The sequence below is a fragment of the Lathamus discolor genome, chromosome 6 (genome assembly GCF_037157495.1).
Source record: "Lathamus discolor isolate bLatDis1 chromosome 6, bLatDis1.hap1, whole genome shotgun sequence".
NCBI lineage: Eukaryota > Metazoa > Chordata > Aves > Psittaciformes > Psittacidae > Lathamus > Lathamus discolor.
This window is the reverse complement of record NC_088889.1, coordinates 84,436,055-84,453,250: the sequence shown is the minus strand read 5'-3', so window position 1 is coordinate 84,453,250 and position 17,196 is coordinate 84,436,055. Positions and strand designations below refer to the sequence as shown.

General features: G+C 43.0%; 1 protein-coding gene across 1 annotated transcript; it reads left to right on the top strand.

Annotated features, from left to right (window-relative positions):
• The first annotated feature begins 6,759 nt into the window (after positions 1 to 6,759).
• On the top strand, positions 6,760 to 17,196 carry LOC136017830 (ubiquitin carboxyl-terminal hydrolase 42-like). The gene is made up of 15 exons (XM_065686486.1): positions 6,760 to 6,987; positions 7,692 to 7,892; positions 8,896 to 9,006; positions 9,155 to 9,257; positions 9,418 to 9,485; positions 9,626 to 9,696; positions 10,246 to 10,328; positions 10,975 to 11,086; positions 11,721 to 11,861; positions 12,063 to 12,163; positions 12,624 to 12,762; positions 13,457 to 14,188; positions 14,395 to 14,483; positions 14,753 to 15,376; positions 16,515 to 17,196. Exons 1-15 carry the CDS (start codon positions 6,786 to 6,788, stop codon positions 16,528 to 16,530), a joined length of 2,793 nt encoding a protein of 930 aa, XP_065542558.1. The 5' UTR covers positions 6,760 to 6,785; the 3' UTR covers positions 16,531 to 17,196.

Here is a 17,196-nt window from a genome sequence, read left to right as displayed (position 1 = left end):
AAGAAAGTAAACGTCTTGCACCCCACTACACTGGTCAGGGCCATTAAGATTAGTGCACTATCCATGTGGGTGAAATGTTAACCGATTAACACAGTGGCAGAACCCCACTTTGATCCGCTGCTTGCAACACAAGTGGGATATGAGGGCTGTGAAAAGCAATTTGTTATGTCTGGAGAATTTTAGTATTTCCTCAAGTCCATAGATGTTCAGGAACTTCCTCTTGTGGAAGGTCCGTCTTTAAAAGTATTAAATAAATGGGTCTCAAGTAGGAATTTCTGGATAATGGAATCTCTCTCAAAAAAGGCCACTGCAGCAGTGTGCTTTTAAAGAGCCCGGAACCTCTCTAACAGGCTAGGGACAGACAACAGCTGAGAAGGAATTGTTAGGTTGTGCCTTTTCACCAGGACTCCCCAGTAAATTAACAAGGATGGAAAGGGCTTGTGATAACGTGTGATTTAAGGAAAATGGAGGTGGGATGGATGAAGGAGCAGCTTTAAAGCAGTTGCTGTCCTACGTTCCTACACGTTCTCCCTAGCAAGTTTCTGAAGGCTTCTGACGGCTTAGTGGGTAAGATTTGGTGAGCTTGAACACAAGACTGTTGGTAAAACAAGGATGCTGTCTAGACAAAACCTCACCTAAATTTACCTAAGTCTACCACTTGCTATGAAAGGAGGTAGCTTTGTCCTAATACTGTGTACAGTTCGCCCACCTTGGCATAGATCCAAAATGCAGTCAGTTTGGATGTGAGGAAGCCACCTTCTCGAGTTGTCGGATCCTGTAGTCACTGAGCAGACAGTGCTGTGTGCAGGCTTGAGACCTCTTTCAGAAACCAAACCACTGAGACATAGTTTGATGTTGAACGTCATGACAAGGAGTGACATTGCTCTTTTTTCTTTCAGATGCAAAGCTCACTGATGGAAGCCTTCAACGTCCAACGCAAACCTACCAACAAAACCAACTACTTCTTACCCTTAAAACCCACTTTTTACCCTCAAAACTGCCTTTTTACCATCAAAACCCACTCTTTACCTTCAAAAGACACGACTCTTTACATGGAACTTGACATTACCAATATTGACCATCAAAACTTAGAATTTATTACTGAAACATTTACCATCGAGACAAAATCCACTCATAAGTGGTACTTAACATTTCTCTACACGATTTTACCATGCAGGACTTTCTTTTAGTTTTGAACTTGAGACTTTGTTTTTTAAGATACACTTCTAATCCAGAAGGGTGGAAACGTCTTAAAACTGCTGAACATAGTAAATTACCGCATTAATATCTCACAAGTGTGAGATAAGGGCCAGCAATAGACCATCTCAAATGCTGCTTGTTCCAGACTCCGGCTGACTTGATGTTATTCGTGTAATGTTACTCCAAGTTAGACACCTGGTGCAAGAGCAACCAGGGATTACAAAGATTGCAACTGACGGTCTGTATATTTCATTTAAAGGCTTACTTAAAATTTCACAAGTAGAATTTTTTGTAAGAGCATCATTTTCTTTCCTGTTCTGTCGGACACTAGGAACTAATGTACTTCACATACGAGTTATAGTCAAGATCTGTAAGAAAATCATCTGGTTCTCAGCTTTATGAAACAACAAATACGCAGATTTGAACGTATTTCTCAAGACGATCTCTGATACTCTTCCGTATGTTTTAACTACATTTTGTTAATATACTGTCCCTTGTCCAAAGTCTCAGTTGTCTGGTTTTGTCTCTCTAAAGTGGCTAGCTAAAGACAAATTCATACGGTGATTTTAATTTTTATTATTAAATGCTATCAGACTGTGACACACTTCTTCTTCACTGGTCCTGCATCAGGAGACCAGTGAGTGGGGAACCTGTAGGAAACACAGGGCATCTGAATAATCTTTCTGGTTTATCCAAGCCGTGTTGTTCAGAGATGTCTAAAGTTTCATCTTTGCTCTTTTAAAGGTAAAAAGCACTTGCCCTACTGTAAATATATAGCATGTAAAATTGATACAGTAGGTAAATACAGCAAAGTTCAAGTGGATTTTTACTGGACTTATCTAACATGCAACGTGTCGTGTGAATTGACAGCTTTCAGAGTGTATTTGATACGCAATAAATTAGATCTTCCTTTCAGTGGTAGGGGAGATGATGCTGTCACTGTGACCCAGAGAAGATAAGTATCTGGGGACTTGTTAGTGGCCACACAGCTCAGGCGCTGAGTGAAGCCACCTGCCTGGCTCTTTCTGGCCCCTGCAGCCGCAAAGGCCAGCACTGAAAACAAGGAGCGGAGGAACTACACGAGTTTCAGCGCAGCACGAAGGGAGAAGTATAAGGCCCTAGTAGACACCAGTTCCCTGTGTGCCCTGATGCCCTCAAGCTGTCAAGGGGTGGAACCGATCTATATTTCTGGAGTGACAGGGGGATCCCAAGAGTTGGCTGTACTGGAGGCTGAAATCAGTCTGACTGGGAGGAAATGGCAAAAGTACCCCATCGTGAGTGGTCCAGAGGCTCCGTGCATGCTCGGCATAAGACTACCTCAGGAGAGGGTACTTCAAAGATCCAAAAGGGTACTGATGGGCTTTTGGCATCGCTGCTTTGGAGACTGAGGAAACTAAGCAGCTGTCCATCTTGCCTGGTCTCTCAGAGGATCCTTCTGTTGTAAGGCTGATGAAGGTCAAACAACAAGTGACAGTCGTGACAACAATGGTGCACCAGTGGCACTATCGCACCGAGACTCCCTGATTCCCATACATAAGCTGATCCATAGACTGGGGAGCCCAGGAGGGATCAGTAGGATCCACTCACCTTTTAATACCCTTATATGTCCAGTGTGAAAGTCTAATGGAGAGTGGAGACTAATAGTAAACTATCGTGGCCTGAATGAAGTCACACCGCCATTGAGTGCTGCCGTAGCGGACATGCTAGAACTTCAGTATGAATTAGAGTCAAAGGCAGCCAAGTGGTATTGATACGCGGATTGACTCCACAACTCGTTAAAGTTGTAAAGTAGGTATGCTTTATTCAGCGCTGAGGTGCATGGGGATCGTTCCTCCAAAGTATGCACACCCAGGGTCGTTTTTCCTTTACATTCATTCCCTCATGGCACACATATGCATTACATTACTGATACGCCTATACATATTTAGTATCTGTCCCCGCTTCGTATTATCATGAGCTAGAAGGTCCTTTGCGCCTGCGCAGTGACCCCTCTGGTCATGGGCAGGGGTCTCAAGATGAAGTAAATGAGTCTTCCTCCTGTGGGCAGGGGTCCTCAAGATGAAGTAAATGAGTCTTCCTCTTCTTAAACTTTTCACCTTTTAATCTTCGCACATGGCTTTAGGGTTTAGTCTGTACCTCATCCATAAATCATCAGCTTCTCCCCCTTATCAATAGACCCAGACATTCGCATTTCCTTGTCAATAGTTGCTTATCGGTAGAATCAGGCCTCTGTCTCCTCCCCTTATCAGTAGTCTGTGCCTTGTTCGCTTGGTAAGCATGATAGGTGTTTACAGCAGACAATACTTTTGTTTAAGCAAGGGATTCTTCTAACTCTCTTATACAATCCCCGGTATTTTCCTTTGTACATTTCATTAACCCTGTATCAATCCCCCCTTTTCTATAAAGTAAGTAAATTCTTTTACTATATTATTTATGACAGAGCTATCCATGTTCTTTCTATCGATTCACAAAATGATTTTGATATACATTGTACATTTCATTAACCCTGTATCAGTATGCCACGACTGATATTGCCAATGCATTTTTCTCCATTCCTTTGACAGCAGAGTGCAGGCCAGTTTGCTTTTACTTGGAGGGGCGTCCAGTACACTTGGAACTGACTGCCCCAGGGGTGGAAACACAGCCCTACCATTTGCCATGGACTGATCCATGCAGCCGCAAAGGGCAGCACTGAAAACAAGGAGCAGAAGAACTACACGAGTTTCAGTGAAGCAGGAAGGGAGAAGTTTGTCGTCCCCGGAGGGCTTTTCCTCAGCATGGCCAACCTCTAACAGGTGCTGCTTTAGGCCACTGAGCAGCCAGTCTGTCTGAGTAGCTACCCTTGGACTTAAAGCCCAATAGTAAAAGGGAAAAAAAGGTTGAGAGTTTGTTCTTCACCTGCATGGGTAGTACCTAATTGCCTGACGTTTTCACAAGCCACTTTGTTTTACTGGCCTTGTGGCCAGTGGAAAGTTTGGGCCAGTTTCACTCCCTCTTAATCCTCCTACAAAGAGCATTTGGAATGAAGTACCATCACACACAAGAACACTATCCCATTTGCTTTGGTAAGTTAAAGAGATATATTGAGCACCACAAATAGCTGATTAAGATGTTGCATTTTAATGCTAAGAAATACTACATTTCCTGCTACAATAGCCTTAGTCATACATTACTCTCAGTAGTTATTCCTGCCGGAGAGAAGAACTTCATCTAACTACAGCATATTAACCCCCAAGGCATTTCCTTCATGCTTCTAGGCAGGCATCCTCACCTGGTTAAATAAACAGGTTTTCAGAAGGGAAGAACTGGTGCAAAAGTGCTTCATGGCTTATTAATGCTTCAGTAGCCTCACATTTCTCCAGAAACACTTTATTGGCTGCTTTTCACACCCTTGCGCACATTGGTACCACTGATTCTGGCTTATTTGCATTACAACTCTACTTGTACAGAGCTCAAACTGATGCATGCGTTGCTCAAAAACAAAACCTGAAGCTGCGGAACAGAAGACTCGAAACAGGTGAAGCGAGCAGCTCTGAGATCGCGCTGCTTTGCAAACGCAGGACATACGACTCAAAATCATTTCTAGAAAGAGTCTAAATGTGTTCCATTAAGCCAAGGTATCTCCACACTGACACTTCTTCAAGGATTGTTCCTCCGCTGGTTGAGTTTCACTCCCTTGAAAGTACTTGTATCTGAACAGTCATCCAAGTAGACCACAATTCCACACACTGGGGAAAATCTGAGGTGTAGAAACATTTACTTTGTACTTTTCCTCTCAGCCTTTATCGCAAACATGCAATAAAGCAGAACACTGGCAGGATGACACCCCATGCAAAACAAGGCCCATCAGCAAGCCTGGAACAACCAAACAGCCTCTCCTTGACAGTCAGAAGCGGATTTGACACACATCACCTTGGGAAGTCCGTGGCTTTGCCAGGACGACACGTTTCCCTGTGCTGTATCCCGAGCTGCTCTGCAACTCCAGCAAGCAAAATGGCTTTGATAAAGCACCGGGTCTCCAAAGCGGTCACTGGCACAGTAGGCACGGCTCAGGTTCAACAAGTTTGTGAACAACTGCCTGCTACCAGAAGCAGCCCGAAGAAGCCACCCTGCGCTTCCAGCATGGAATTAGGGGCTTTCCCTTAAGAACAGTACGTGCACTGGGAGGAGAAAAGCATCGTGGTAAAAACGGCAGCTCCCGAGGCATGAGCGGCGTTGTTCCTTGCTTGGCGAGCAGGCGGCGGCGGCTCCTGGCGGGGCCTGCCGCCACCCGCGGGGAATCGAACGCTTCGAAGGGTTCCACTTCCCGCCGTCCTCACGTCCCGTCCGTTAGTTGCCATGAGCGCAGAGTCGCCCTAGGCTGCTCGCTGCTGCGGTCCTGCTTCCGGACGGTCCCCGACGTGCGAGCCCGGCAAGCGACACCCGGGGCGGGGCGGGGCGGGAGGGCGCCGAGGCGGCGCGGCCTTGCGGCTGTCCCCGCGCAGTGGTTGCCGCGGGTCGGAAGTGGCGAGCGGGGCTGGGTCGTAGCGTGAGGTGGAGGGAGAAGGGCGAGGCGAGGTGAAGCGACGGATCCCTCGGAGCCGCGCTCTGCCCTCGCCTTCCGTGTCAGGGTCGCTTTGGTTTGGCTGTGTTTGGGCTCTTGCCGCTCCCGAGCGCGGACGTGCTGCGTGCCGTGCCGGTCCGTGAGAGCAGCGGTGCCACAATGCTTTTCGGGACCAAAACCTGTCGGAAAGGCAGAGCGGGGGGTGAGCGGGTAGGTGCTGCAGGCTTAGCGCTGGTGACGGAAGGCCGGACAGTTCCATTTGGAACGGGTACTATGACGTCAACCGACTTTGAGAGCTTATCTTGCGACCCGGAACAAGCAGACCCTCAGACCCCGGTGAAACACTGGGCAGCCGCGCCTCGGGAGAGCAGAGAAACCCCTGGGCGGACGGACACCCCGGTCCCAGAGCTGACAAACTCGGACCCCTTTGCTTCCCGCTAAGGTTAAAGGGATAATTAACTGCGGGTTTGCTGGGTTGGCGGCTGGATTATTTCTGATGAAAGTGAACAAGCGTGGCGTGTGTGTGTGTGTGTGTGCGTGCGTGCGCGGGGTGTTCCTTACTTCGAATTTGTGTGTGTGTGTTTGGGTTTTGGTGGGCTTTTTAGGATTTTTGGGTGGTTGGTTTTACTTTTTTGTTGCTGATTTGGTTTGGGTTTTTTTTCTTACGGTAGTGTTGCATTGTGGAAGTGTCGTTTGCAATTTAGAGACGTACAAGTGCCTTCATGTCTACCTGTAGTAGTTTTGTATTGCTCCTTATTTCTACCTGGGTGTTTTTGTGTACGTTATTGTTTTGCAGTCACTGCTGCAAATGTTTGTTTTGTCATGAGACAAATGCGTAATCGCTACTCCCCAGTTACATTCAGTTTTGTGAGTGGGGTTTGAGTTTGGTTGTTGTCGTTTGGGGTTTTTTTTTAATATTTCTTACCAGCTATTTAGTTCTTCAAGTTATTTCTTTGATAGTGAGTGACAGAATTTCCTTCTGGAATGCTTCTTGATATTCTGAAGTCAACAAAAAATTTTACCTCTGTTACAGATACCAGCAATGACTTTAAAGAAGAGAATACCTTCAGTGTTTAAAGAGGTATCATTCAGGTGGCCCAACAAATGTCCTGCCAAGAAAAGAACAGCATGCACTGCAAACTTGGGCCGAGTACAACCTGAGGAAGCTCCAGAGAAAGTACCGAGAGGTTCTATTTATTCTAGAACCTCTGAGAAGCCTAAGCCTTTTGGCCGGGAAGAGCTAAGTAAGTGTGTCTTCTGTCCTTCCCCCCTTTTCTTCAGAACAAAAACCCTAAAAGTTAGAAAACGCAGTTCTCGTTTGTTGCACTGATATAAGACGGGGTTGTGATGAATAAAGCCTTCAGCACTAGGCTGCAATTTTGTGAGTCCCCTAAGGCAACTGCAGGCACTGGCGTTGGAAAACCTGTAGTTTTATCTGTTTAAAAATCTACTCGTAACGATCGGTTTTGAGGAGGTTTTTATAGTACACAGACTTAGCCAGGTCTTCTGTGTTGTGCAGAGAAAAGTACATTTCACCTTTGTCTTTATGGCTTCCATTCTTCACAAGTCTCTGCATGCTAACCCTGCTCAGGAAGAGGTCTGGTATCTGTAGGGTTACCTGCTCTGCTAGTTACTCGCTTACTTTTCCGTCCTTGTTCTTACGTTTATTAGCATAGAATTACAAATGTCAATTAAGTTACAATAAGGAAAAAGACCAGAGTGGTAGTTTGTCTTGTACTGGAAGAACTGAAACAGATAAATAAACCATAGTTCAAAACTGTGTGCTGACCTGCAAATTCAAGTGGCCGTGTTTAAGCTGTTCATCTCGTGGGTTTGCGTGGCGGAGCAGACCTGGCTCTTCTGGGTGCTCCTGCAGAATGCTACCTTTTAAACATCCTTTTTCAAAGAGAAACAGTAAATATTTTTTGAAATCTGATTTTTCTTGCAGTTGTTAACGATGGAATTGCCCCACCACGTAAAATTCTTTTTCCACCTGAGAAAATCTGCATGGATTGGCAACAGCCACTGAATGTTGGAGTTGGACTGGAGAACCTGGGCAATACGTGTTTCCTTAATGCTACTCTACAATGTTTGACGTACACACCTCCTCTGGCCAGTTACATGCTGTCTCTTGAACACAGCAAGTCATGTGAGTCCTTTCTAGCATTATTATAAATATGTTGGGCAAAGGTGAAAGAACAAGAGTGATTCTGTGGAGAAAACGCGTGGCTTTCCCGTTTTACCTGTAGAAGCCGGCTTTGAACGCCATCTTCGTGGTCTTTTTCAACCTAAATGATTCTGTGATTCCGTGATTCTTTAACAGAAAGCTCGGAATGGTATATAAAGTGCATTTGTCCATTCAATGCACAATGGTAAAATTGCAAATAAAGACCATTTCTTGCTTTGTGTGAATAATGAAGTACGTTGTAAAGGAAGGCATTTGGTGAACATTTGACATTTGGATTTCCTGCTGGTAGAAAGGTGGTAAACTTTAGGATGGTGGCATCGTGGATTCTTTGTCTCTGCAGCCTAGATACCATAATGTGCTAATACTGCAATAAATGACACGTTCACTATTGACCCATTAAAAAAGATCGCACCCTAGAAAGCACTCTGAGCTAATTTCCGCTGACCTGAAATGGAAATTTGTGTGGGGCAGTATTAAAATTTTGACTGGTTTTATTCTAGTTAAAAGTTTGTCTTTTTTGAACCTTTGAATTTGTGTTCTTTGCATTTCCATTCTACGCTTGAACTGATTTGCCATTGGAGCCTCTTTGCATATCCTTCTAGGTCTATTTTGACAAAGGTACATGCGTGCTTTTTGGTTTGGCATCTTAGTGTTTATTCCTAGAAATTTAACTGTGTTTTTTTTGACATAGATAAAAATGTGTCCAGTTAAGAACCCTGTCGCAAAAGGGAGGGCAGAAATACTTACACATACCTTCCTTTCATCTTTCCTTTCTCCCAGAGGGTTCTTAGCTCTGTGTCACGTAGCTCACCTAACAGCAGTATCCTGAAAATCACACACATTCTCTCTTAGCGCTGTGTCATCAATTTCAATAGTGTTTGTCACGGATACTAGTTTTTGGTTTTGTTCTTTTTTGGTAGCAATGCTTATTTGACTAGACTGTGTTGCTTCTTTCACTTTTCAGGTCACGAAAAAGACTTCTGTATGATGTGTACATTGGAAGCTCACATCAACCAGGCCCTGTGTTTCTCTAATAATGCTTTCAAACCTATAGCTGTTATCAATGGCCTTAAAAGTAAGTAATTTCAGATGGTTCTCTTTTGATATATTTGGTAACTTTTCAAAGCACTATCTGATGCATAGAAATGATTTTGGTACTTTTAGAAACGTGAGTTTTCTTTCAGTTTCTATGAGAGAAATATAACCACCTTCTTTTTTATTAGGAATAGGAAAACATTTCTGTTACGGCAGTCAAGAGGATGCACATGAATTCTTGTCCTTCACTGTTGATGCTTTGCAGAGAGCTTGCTTGAATGGAGGAACCACGTACGCGTAAACAAATCATTTCACTTTTAGATGTTCTCTAGCCCCTTTTACTCCTTTCTTTACTACAGTACATTAAAACGAATGTCCTTGGTAAAAACTGTTTGAAGAGTTAACTCGGAGCCTCGCATCATCTGAGGTCTGATTTACCATTTCTTTCCAGATGGGACACATCTTCTCACGCCACCACACTTATTTATCAAATATTTGGAGGATACCTAAGATCCCGAGGTACTTGTTAAAAATCTTCCTGTCCTTTGAACTGGCCTGTGTCTGTTTGTAGTAAAGGCCTCTGTACTTTGACTAAAGTAAAATGTATGAAGACTTTCAATTTGTCCAGTCAGTGCTAAGCATTTGTATTTTGATTCCAGTAAAATGCTTGAACTGCCAAGCCGTTTCGGATAGGCACGAACCATTCCTCAGTATTACTCTGGATATAGAGGTAAGGTGTTTTGTGAATACGGGTCGAGCTGTAGAAGGACCTGTAGAGCTTTCCAAATAAAGGCATTTTACTTAAAAATATATACTGCTAAAAGGAAAGAGCTTGGCGTTGGGTGGGAGTGGATTGGACTTTGGCCTTGTGTGGAAGGCATCTAGGTGCTCTCCCTGTCTGCAGTGGGTTTAAGCTGTAAAAACAGTAATTACATCTAGACAAACGCCTATACTCTCAGACTACTCGATTATTCTGCTTCAGCATCTATACATCTATCGTTAGGCTGATGGGTTTGATCGTTCTCATTATTGATGCCATAGCATAGTACAGATGCTGTCTGTGGCACTGCAGACTTTATTTTCTTATTTCAAAATAGCATCATTTCCACAGGAGGTAAATGCTCAGCGTACTCTGAGGTTTCTGCCTCCTTCACAGTGGTTGCCGGTTGACAGTAGGTCACTTGAGGATGCGCTAGCAAGGTTCTCTCGTTAACTAGCAGGAAGTGTTTGAAATTTTGCATTTCCAGTGACTTAGTGCTCTACTTTCTTATTCATCCAGACCGTTACGTCTGTCACCAAGGCGCTGGAACAATTTGTGAAACCTGAACAACTGGGTGGAGAAAACAGCTATAAGTGCAGCAAGTAAGATTCTTACTAATTCCATCTGAGTCCAAGAGAACGCATTTCATGTTATCACATGAATATCTGGAAAGAGAAGAATTGCGGCCATTAGCTCCTATTAGACTTTTATTCCTACTGCCGCCTGCACTGGGGTTTATTAGCCTTCGTAATTGTGAGGTTGCACACAGAAATGTTCATCTGGCCAGAAGTTAAAGGGGGTGTCTGCTAAGTAGTGGTGAGCTGAAGCACGGAGCTAAGGACAACGATTTGGGGTGGGAGGCAACATCAGCTCGTTGAAGGTCCTAGTGTTCCCTGTGGAAGAAACTGGGATTGGGTCTCAGTGCATGTGAACGGTGGTCATTAACACGAGCAGCCTCTAATGACTCGCTAAAAAATGTCTTGCACGGTTCTCGTGCTGAATTGTTGGGAAGCCTCTCCTTTTTGTCATTAGGATAGATGCTCAGATGTTTGCTTGGCTATGAAAAGAGAATGTTCTAAGACCTTTGTTTTGTAGAGCTGTCCGCTTACATGCTGTTACCTTCTGTCTGTTAACAAACCCAAAGTGCGGCGTATGGGTTCATAAGCCTGCGTGAGAGACGTAAACTTGTTTGAATTTTGGGAGGGGGAAGAATTTGCTGTTAAACATTTGTCTGTGCTTGCTTTTAAGGTGCACAAACATGGTACCTGCCTCCAAGACGTACACAATACATCGTTCCTCCAATGTTCTTATCATGTCGCTGAAAAGATTTGCAGATTTTAGTGGTGGCAAGATCAGCAAGGTATATTTGCAGCTGTAAAGCAGCTTTATCTTCTGTATATCTATGTTCTTTATCTTCTTGGAATGGGAGATTTCCCCAAGAAAAGATCATTTTAAAGAGGGGGAGTTTAGATTGGATATAAGGAAGAAATTAGGGTTAGGGTGGTTAGGGTGGTGAGGCACTGGAATGGGTTGCCCAGGGAAGTTGTGAATGCTCCATCCCTGGCGGTGTTAAAGATCAGGTTGGACAGAGCCTTGGGTGGCATGGTTTAGTGGGAGGTGTCCCTGCCCATGGCAGGGGGGTTGGAACTAGATGATCTTAAGGTCCTTTCTGACCCTAACTGTTCTGTGATTCTTTGATTTAAAAGTTGTTAGTGTTTGCAGGCTGTAACTATAATAACAATTGTCTAAGAAGCGTCAATCTAGCAACTATGGCTTACGGTAACCCTAAGAGTAGACGTCACTCTTAGAGCTAATTCTGTAGAAAACAGTTCTCTGCAGCTTAAATTATTAAATGTTGTTTCTGAGAATAGGTATTTTTAAATGAATGAAGAATATATTTGTGTGATCCTAGCCTGTGTTCTTAGAAGGGTTTTCCTCAGGCTGTTCCATGAAGCGTTTCAGGGTAATATTTGAATCTTCCTGTTTTCTTTTAGCACGTAAACTACCCTGAATATTTGGATCTCCGAGCATATATGTCCCAGTCAACGGGAGAACCACTCATCTATTCTTTATATGCAGTTCTTGTTCATTCTGGTTTCAGCTGTAATGCAGGACACTATATCTGCTTCATAAAGGTGGGTATCGGCTTGATTTCCAACAGGGTAAAATAAACAAAGAAAATGAATGTTACTGGCAGCCACCATTTTGATGGAGAAAGGTTGAATGATGTGTTCTGTTCGATCTGTTTGGTACGTTTTGTGCTGTAGTGTTCCGCCTGTGATGTCATTTCGACAACATGCATTTTGTCTGAAGGTATCACTGTCTTTTATTTGCAGGCCGGCAATGGATTTTGGTATCGAATGAATGATGCCATAGTGGAGCGTTCTGATATCAAAACAGTTCTCAATCAGCAAGCTTATTTACTTTTTTATATCAGGTAATACCAACTACTGACTCTGTTCAGAATATATTTACTTTCCTGTTACTGATACTTTTCTTTCTTTCCAAGTGTTTTTCTTTCTGTCCTAGGCAAAGTTTACTGTTTGTGTAATTCAGTTCTGTCTAACCTGAACTTACCGCTGTCATTTACTGTCTTTCATTGTTTGCCCTTAAACTGGTGAGCTTGTGCATATTGCTCTACATCTGCTCTATGTAGCTGGCTAATATAGAAGAGGAGAAATTACGCCATAGAAGGTGTAAGGGGGAGTTGTTGCTCTGACAAGCACAGTCATTGTAGGGAGACCATTGTCTATTTCTTACTTTGTAGTCTTGGTTGAGTCTTTTATATATGTCTTCTGTGTCACATCATCTGTTCCTTTAAAATTATAGTTGGGGTTTTAATCCAAGAATAGACTGAAAGAAAAACTCTAAACTGAGATCACTGCTTTTTTCCCAAGGCGCTATGATTTGACACTTGGAGAATGTGGGCTTTCCTTACCAGCACCGTCTTATGCCCGTTCATTCCTTGGTCAGTGGGGGCCTAAGAGTAAGCAGGCTGGATTTACGGGACCACGACTTCCTCCTCATATGGTTAAGGTAATTTGCAGGGAGTAAATAATGACACCAAATTGATAATGTTGTTTTCTTTTGATGTGTGGGGGGTATTGTTTTATAGCATCGAGTTCTATTTTCCCTCCCACACTACAGCTTTCTTCACAACCGTCATGCGACAGCCAGAATTATTGAAACAGTGGCTAATCCTAAACTGTGCAGCCATGCTACTTCATTATACTTCCAACTCAAAGTGCTTTCTAAAGCACTGACAGCTACGCTTTTGAGACACTTGAAGGAGTCTATTAATTCTTGATGATGATGATGATAAGAACAATTGCAGTAGTAATAATAATTAAATATCACTCTCCGTCAGTGTTGCTTTAGCTGAGACAGTGAGAAAGATTTTTCTTGGTCCTGAGTAGCAGAGCAATTATTGCAGTGTTTCCAGGGAATGTTTAAAGGGGAAAATAAACATATTTGGGAAGAGCTGTAGTCAATGTTAAGTTGTTTGAGTGGGTTTCAAAAAATGAGGCTCATTTGATACCAAGATGCAGTAAACCAAAAGCAGCAGGAATTAAATACACTTGTTGGACTTAGGTTTATATTGGAAGTGAGGTGTTTATCTTCTTAGGTGGTGAGGCAATTTTTAGAAATATTTAGTAGGAGAATTTAATGTTTTAGTAAGTGCTGTGTAATTGCACATATTCATCTTGCAATCTTTTCTTTTTCAATACAGAAATCAAGTTGTGGAAATGGAAATGGACCCCTAAAAGGAGATACAAATCCTCTTGGTATGACCATAAACAAGCCATCTTCAGCTCCACCAACTGCTTGCATTCGAAACGTGGAAATGACCAGGCCTTCATCTACGGATCCATCGAAAGCCCAGAAGATCACTATCAGTATTCCTAACAAATTGCCTGAGCTTCAGACTGTGTCACAACCTGGCTGTGTTACCAGTGCTTTGGAGAATGAGGATCTCAGCAAGGCCGTTCCTTCCTCCACAATTACAGATTCTCTCAGAGCAGAGTCTTCCTCAAATGCATCTACAGTGGCAGTTGCTGCTAACATTTCCAAACAGGAAGTTCCTGATGAAATGTTTGTAGAGCCAGCAGTGAATGTAAGTCCTACAGTCGGCTCCGATGCTCTAGTCCCTTCCAGTGCAGAGTCTTCAGGAAAGTCTGTGGAGTCGAATGGCGTGTTGAAAAGGAATTGCAGCATATCTTCATATGGAATTGTAATGGGGAAGGTGGTTGGCACATTGCAGAATTCCCATTCTTTCTGTGAGAGTGCTGAAGAAGAGAGATCCCATCATGAGCTGCCACAAAATGATTCACTAAATGGTGCTATTAGTTTAGATATTGGATTTAAACAAAAGGGACAGAAACTTGATGATTTTGCTTGCCAAGTCCAACCTGCTAAACCTTCTGAGATTTTCTTTGCTAAAACAAATGGATTGCTTTCACGAGCAAGTTATGTATGCTCCATCTAGAACTTCTCACCTATGACGTGTTTAGTATTCAGGAGGAATGTTCCTAATTCATGTGAAATACTGTGAAAACACACAGCACAGATTTCCTCATTAACACTTTGTGCTACTGTCCCATTAGTTTTCTACATTTGTTTTTTTGTGGTTTGTTTGTTAGTTTGTTAACGTCTATGTTTTAATTGTAGATACCTGTAGCTGAGTCACCGATTCCTCAAGAAATAATCTTAGAATCCCTGGCCTGCAACCACCTGAACAGGTTGTCAGAGAAAACAAGGTAAATTGAGTATACTCTGATGAAAACAAGATTTCATACAAGTTTATCATTCTTTTACCCATCTGCTAGTACTATTTAATAGAAAGCTTTAAATTAGTACAGCAAATTCCACACTGTACATGTAGGATTGCAGATGTCAGCACCGAGCATGTGTTATTGTCATATTAAATACAGGCAGATGCCTCCTGGAATGCTTCTGTTTCTTCACAGAATGGTTTTCCATTTTTTACCATTGGAATCCTTTCTCTGTTCTCTTTTTTCCACCCTAGGATGCGTGCGAGCCAATACAGGCCTTCGCATAATGAAAGAAACAGTCCAAATAATGGCAAAAGCTGGGGAAAATACTCTGATTATAGATCCCGAAGCAGAGAAAGAACAGAACAAGACAGGAATAAGTATTCTCGTTCCAAAGGAGAGAAAACCTGGAGCCCGGAAACATACTGTCAAGATGAAGCACAGAGATGGGAAAAATGCAGATATTACGAGGATTATGACTCTGCTCGTAGAACAGGAAATGGTAGAGAGAGGAAGTACACTCATTCTGACAAAGACTTTGACAAATGGAGTCAATTCTCGAAATCAGAGCGGGATGATCCCTGCAAGAGCAGATGGGCTGACAACACTCACTGCAGAGAGGAAGGAGCGCATGACTTGAGCAGCCACAGAGGGAACCTCCGTCATTGTTCAGTACCTCCGCAGCAGTCTGAAAAACACTCTTGGGAAGGGCACGCACCTCCACCTGCCTCAGCTCGTGCACAATTTGACAACGCTTTCTGGGAAAATAAGAAACTGAGGCTTGGCAAGAGGAAATACAGTGACACAGAAGGAGGCGAAAGCGAAGTGGAAAGGAAACGCCGCAAGATAGATGATAAATATCAAGAGACGGATTACAGGTAAACAGGGATTCCAGCATAATCTGCAATTTTTTTCCTAACTCTTTTCTGAATGTTTCTCATGCCTGTCTTTTTCCCATTGTGTCTAAGTGATTTATAATAATAATCCGCCTGCGGGTTGGTCATTAGGCTGGTCATTAGGTTGGTCAAGCAAACGTAGGAAGATGTTGCTGAACAGCATTAGAACGCTAGATCTGGAGCACAAAGTTAAGAACCTGTCCTGGTTTAAGCCCAGCCTGCTGAACCCAGGACAGAACCGCATCCGCGCACTGTTCTTGATTAGGTTACAACAGTTACATATTTTTAACTCCACATATTCCACAATTAGCCCCTGTAAGGATTTGTGTACAAACCAAGACTTACTGTTATTTAATCTGAGGGCTTATGTCTGTTGCATCTGAAGTCAGATGTGCAGAAATTACTGCAAAATAGCTGGCACACAGCAAGCCATCACCTGTGGTAAAGTAAATAACACTTCATACACACATCAAACACTGCATCCCTTTTCCTATTTTTAACCTGCATGTTTCCCTCAGACCTCAGGATTTGGATGGCCTTGTGTTTCACATTGACAATGACTAGGACTGGTTTGGCTTTAGTGAATGCTTTTGCCAGCAGGTGGCCAACTCTGGTTATTTCTAAACCAGTCAAAAGTAGAGGAAGAAGTTAAATGTCTTGCACCCCACTACACAGGCCAGGGCCGTTAAGATTAGTGCGCTATTTGTGTAGACGTGAGAGATGTTAACCGATAAACACAGTGACAGAACCCCACTTTGGTCCACTGCTTGCAACACAAGTGGGATATGAGGGCTGTGAAAAGCCATTTGTTAAGTCTGGAGAATTTTAGTATTTCCTCAAGTCCATAGATGTTCATGAACTTCCTCTTGTGGAAGGTCCGTCTTTAAAAATACTAAATAAAGGGGTCTGAAGTAGGAACTTTCACTTTAGCATAGATCCAAAATGCAGTCTGTTTGGATGTGGGGAAGCTACCTTCTCAAGTCCGTCAGATAATATAGTCACAGAGCAGATGGAGCTGTGTGCAGGCTTGAGACCTCTCTTTCAGAAACCTAACCACTGAGACAGGGTTTGGCGTTGAACGTCATGACATGGACTGACATTGCTTTCTTTTGTCTTTCAGATACAAAGCTCACTGATGGAATCCTTCGATACCCAAACTAAACCTACTGTCAAAACCAACTATGTCTTATCATCAAACCTGACTCTTTACCATCAAAACTGTGTGCCATCAAAGCTGATGGTTTACCATCAAACCTGGCTGTTTACCATCAAGAATGACTCTACCATCAAAACTGACTGCTTACCATCGAACCTGTCTTTGCCGTCAAAACTGACTCTTTACCACCAGACCTGACTGTTTACCGTCAAACCTGGCTTTACCATCAAAGCTGGCACTTTAGCACCAAACCTGACTGTTTACCATCGAAGCTGCCTTTACCATCAAAACTGACTCGTTACCATCAAATGTGACTTTTTACCACCAAACGTGACCGTTTGCATCAAACCTGACTGTTTACCATCGAACCTGGCTTTACCATCAAAAAAGATGAGTCTTTACCTTCAAAAACAACGACTCTTTTATCTTCAGACTGGACTTTATCGATGTTGACCATCAAAACTTTGAATTTATTATTGAAACATTCACCGCCAAGACAAAATCCATATATTTTAATTCCATTTTCTTAATATACTGTCACTTGTCTGAAGTCTCAGTTGTCTGGTTTTGTCTCTCTAAAGGGGCTAGTTAAAGACAAATTTATACTGTGATTTTAATTTTTATTATTAAATGCTAACAAACTGTG